General features: G+C 48.4%; 1 protein-coding gene across 1 annotated transcript in view; it reads right to left on the bottom strand.

The window, feature by feature from the left end:
- The window catches only part of BRD9 (bromodomain containing 9), a 32839-nt gene that overhangs the window by 12888 nt on the left and 15860 nt on the right, over positions 1 to 4091 (bottom strand). Inside the window, exons 10-12 of the mRNA XM_006876903.1 lie at positions 3555 to 3650; positions 3014 to 3146; positions 495 to 606 (exon numbers count right to left, since the gene is read on the bottom strand). Coding sequence (XP_006876965.1) covers positions 495 to 606; positions 3014 to 3146; positions 3555 to 3650 — 341 coding nt within the window. The remainder of the gene's footprint in view (positions 1 to 494; positions 607 to 3013; positions 3147 to 3554; positions 3651 to 4091) is intronic.

Raw genomic sequence — 4091 nt, 5'->3', positions numbered from 1 at the left:
TCTGGCTGAGTCACAGGGCTAATGAGGCCCTTACCCAAGACAAAAAGGCACAACACTCAGGACCCACGAAGGCAGAACGACCCCAGACACATCTACAGAAGCCAGGCCTGCCTGAGAAATGGCAGCTTTATAGTGAAGAGGGAAGAACTGTCAGCTGAGGATATGTGCCTCCAGTGAAGAGCAAACACAGGCTTCCAGACACACGGACAAGCAAGTAAGCACACTGACACACACCGGGTGTGACCCCCGAGGAAAAGAAGCTGGGTGTGGAAGGGGCTACGAGGAGCACCAGAGACTATAAGCATGTGGTAAATACCGAGGACTTCTTCCTCATTTTAAGTTTCTTCTAAAGAGAAACAGCTACTTGAGGCAAAAGGAACCAAAACAGAGGTGGCGGCACGAGTGATCCCTGAAAGTGTGGGCCCATTGGCGTTGACCAGGACAGACGCTGGCAGCATGGCTGGGAGCATGACCTGGTATGGCGAGGGACCCACCTGCTTCAGCCGGACCAGCATCCTGGAGTGGTCGCCCCCAGTGATTTGGTCCAAGAGGTCATCCACCAGCTTCTGACTGTAGCTTCCTGCATCCTTCACAAACTCCTGCAGGCTGAAAGGGGTCAGTGAGAGGACCCTCCGCCCATAGTCCCTGCTCTGATGCTATCCCAACTCACCATCACCACAGTCTGCTGTCCTCCCAGACCAGAGCTGAGCCTCCCAGGTGGGGTCAACAGTCCGGATTCTCAGTGTCCCATGCCCCAGAGAAGGTACAAAGACTTCCAGGAAATACTACCAATGTTCTTTGTAAAGCAAAGTGAACACCAATCCATACAGACTTCCACATCATGCTGACTTCTGCACGTGTCATACGTGTTGATACACACGGCTACATCATGCTAATGTCTGCACCTGTTATACATGTCTATACACACATCTACATCATGCTGACTTCTGTACATCTGTCATACATGTCTATAAACACATCTATATCATGCTGATTTCTGCACGTCTGTCACACGTATCTATACCCATGTCTACATCATGCTGGCTTCTACACGTGTCATATGTGTCTATACCCATGTCTACATCATGCTGACTTCACATATGTCTTATGTGCCTATACCGTCTAGATCATGCTGGCTTCTGTACGTGTCATATGTGTCTATACACACGTCTACATCATGCTGTCTTCTGTACATCTGTCATACATGTCTATACCCACCTATACCGTTTAGATCATGCTGACTTCTGTACGTGTCATATGTGTCTATACACACGTTTACATCATGCTGTCTTCTGTACGTCTGTCATACGTGTCTATACCCACATCTATATCATGCTGACTTGTGTACGTCTGTCGTACGTGTCTATACCCAGGTCTACAGCATGCTGATGTCTGTACACTTCTCATATGTGTCTATACACACATCTACATCATACTGACTTCTGTACATGTCATATGTATCTGTACACACATCTACATCATGCTGACTTCTGTACGTGTCATATGTGTCTATACCCATGTCTACATCATGCTGACTTCTGCATGTCTATGCCATACATATTTATACACACATCTACATCATGCTGATTTCTGTACGTCTGTCATATGGGTCTATACCCACGTCTACATCATGCTGACCTCTGTATACCTTCATGAATCTACACCCACACTTAGATCATGCTTACTTCTGTACACCTATGCCCTATGTCTACACCCACATCTACATCATATTGACCTCTGTACACCTATGTCATGTGTCTATATCCACAGTTACATCATGCTGATTTCTGTACACCTACATCACACATGTCTACACACAAGTCTAGATCATGCTGACTTCTGTATGTCATACGTGTCTATACCCACGTCTGTATCATGCTGACCTCTATACACCTGTGTCATGTCTATACCCACAACTACATCATGCTGACTTCTGTACACCTATGTCATGCGTGTCTATATCCATGTCTACATCATGCTGACTTCTGTACACCTACATCATACGTGTCTATACCCACATCTACATCATGCTGGCTTCTGTATGTCACTCATCTATACACACACCTACATCATGTAACTATACCCACATTTATATCATATTGACTTCTGTACACCTATGCCATACATGTCTACAAACACGTCTACATCATGTGGACTTCTGTATGCGTCATACGTGTCTATACACACATCTACATCACGCTGACTTCTGTATGTCAGTCTACACACACGTATACATCATGCTAACTTTTGTACACCTACATGTATCTGTACCCCCACCCACATCATGCAGACTTCACACCTACGTCATACTTGTCTAGACACATCTACAACATGCTGACTTCTGCACACCTGTCATAATGTCTATAACCGAGTACGCACCATGTGGACTTCATGCCTATGTCATACGTGTCTATATACAGGTCTATATCATGCTGACCTCTGTACACCTATGGCATACGCATGTCTACACACATCTCCATCATGCTGGCTTCTGCAGGCCGATGTCATACTTATGTTTATATGTGTGTCATACTTAAATTTATACACACGTCTACATCATGCTGACTTCTGTACATCTGTCATACATGCCTATGTTGTTGTTGTTATGTGCCATCGAGTCGGTTCCGACCCATAGCGACCCTGTATAGGGTTTCGAGGGTGTAAATCTTTACGGGAGTAGAAAGCCTCATCTTTCTCCTGCGAAGCAGCTGGTAGTTTCGAACCGCTGACCTTAAGGTTCGCAGCCTGATTCGTAACCACTACGCCACCAGAGCTTCATGCCTATACACACATCTAAAACATGCTGGATGTGTGTGCATGTCATACGTATGTCCGTGCACACACCTACACTATGCTGACACCTGTGTAAGGTGGTACAGAGCACATAGTCTCACCTACTTGGTCTGGATGTGCAATCCTGGAAGGCGGGGAGGCTGCCGTGTGGTGCGGGCAGTGCGGGTGGGAAAGGAACCGCCATCCAGAATTCCAGCCCCACTCTCAGCCGGACACTTACCTCAGCGCGCACTGCACGCCTGTCTCGTCCCCGTAGGCGGAATAGAGGAGCTCGGTCTCATCTGACTTCAGGTCACCAAACACCGAGTTACTCTGCATCGAGAGGGCACTGCTCGCACTGGACAGAAAAGTAACTAGCAGGCGAGAGAAAGGAAAACAAAGAGGCAGTGAATCAGCATGGGTACAGCCATCAAAGCAGCAGGACTGGCTCACCAGGCCTCGTCGACGGAGACACCCAGTGGAACGGTCTGGAGCATTCACAGGCTTTAGGCTGGCACACAAAGGGCACCAACAGACCAGTTCAAAAAACTCTACTTGCCAGATAGGCTAAGGGCGGGGGCACAAGTCTCCGGCCAGCTGAGGACACCACCCCCACATGAGGTTATCATCCCTACGTGGTGACACCAGCGAGGACATGAACTGACCCCAACCTTCAGATGGCCTTTGCTTCATCACCCAGCTTCATGACCACTAACAAACCCATGCAGTCAGGAAGACCTTTTGAGGGGTCCTTGGCCGTGCACTCCTCCTCAGGGTCCTACCTTTGCTTTTCCGCTCGTCTTTGAAGCTCAGTGTTGTGAAGCTTGGGAGCAGCTTGCTGGAGAGGGAGCTCAGGTCCACGGGCACGGTCTCTTCCTCTGCAAGGGGAACCGCAGCAGCCGGTCAGACGTGTGGTTCCAATGCTGCTGTGCGCTGTGTGCGTGTGTGGGCGGTAAACAGCCTAGTAATCACTGTGTGTGTGGTGCACATTCTAGTGTGTGCGCTGTGTGTGTGGTTCACATTCTAGTGTGTGCGCTGAGTGTGTGGTGCACATTCTAATGTGTTCACTGAGTGTGTGGTTCACATTCTAGTGTGTGCGCTGTGTGTGTGGTGCACATTCTAGTGTGTGTGCTGAGTGTGTGGTGCACATTCTAGTGTGTGCGCTGAGTGTGTGGTTCACATTCTAGTGTGTGTGCTGAGTGTGTGGTGCACATTCTAGTGTGTGTGCTGAGTGTGTGGTTCACATTCTAGTGTGTGCTGTGTGTGTGGTGCACATTCTAGTGTGTGTGCTGAGTGTGTGGTGCACATTCTAGTGTGTG

Source organism: Chrysochloris asiatica, unplaced genomic scaffold (genome assembly GCF_000296735.1).
Source record: "Chrysochloris asiatica unplaced genomic scaffold, ChrAsi1.0 scaffold00424, whole genome shotgun sequence".
Lineage (NCBI taxonomy): Eukaryota > Metazoa > Chordata > Mammalia > Afrosoricida > Chrysochloridae > Chrysochloris > Chrysochloris asiatica.
This window is presented reverse-complemented; position numbering and strand designations above follow the sequence as displayed.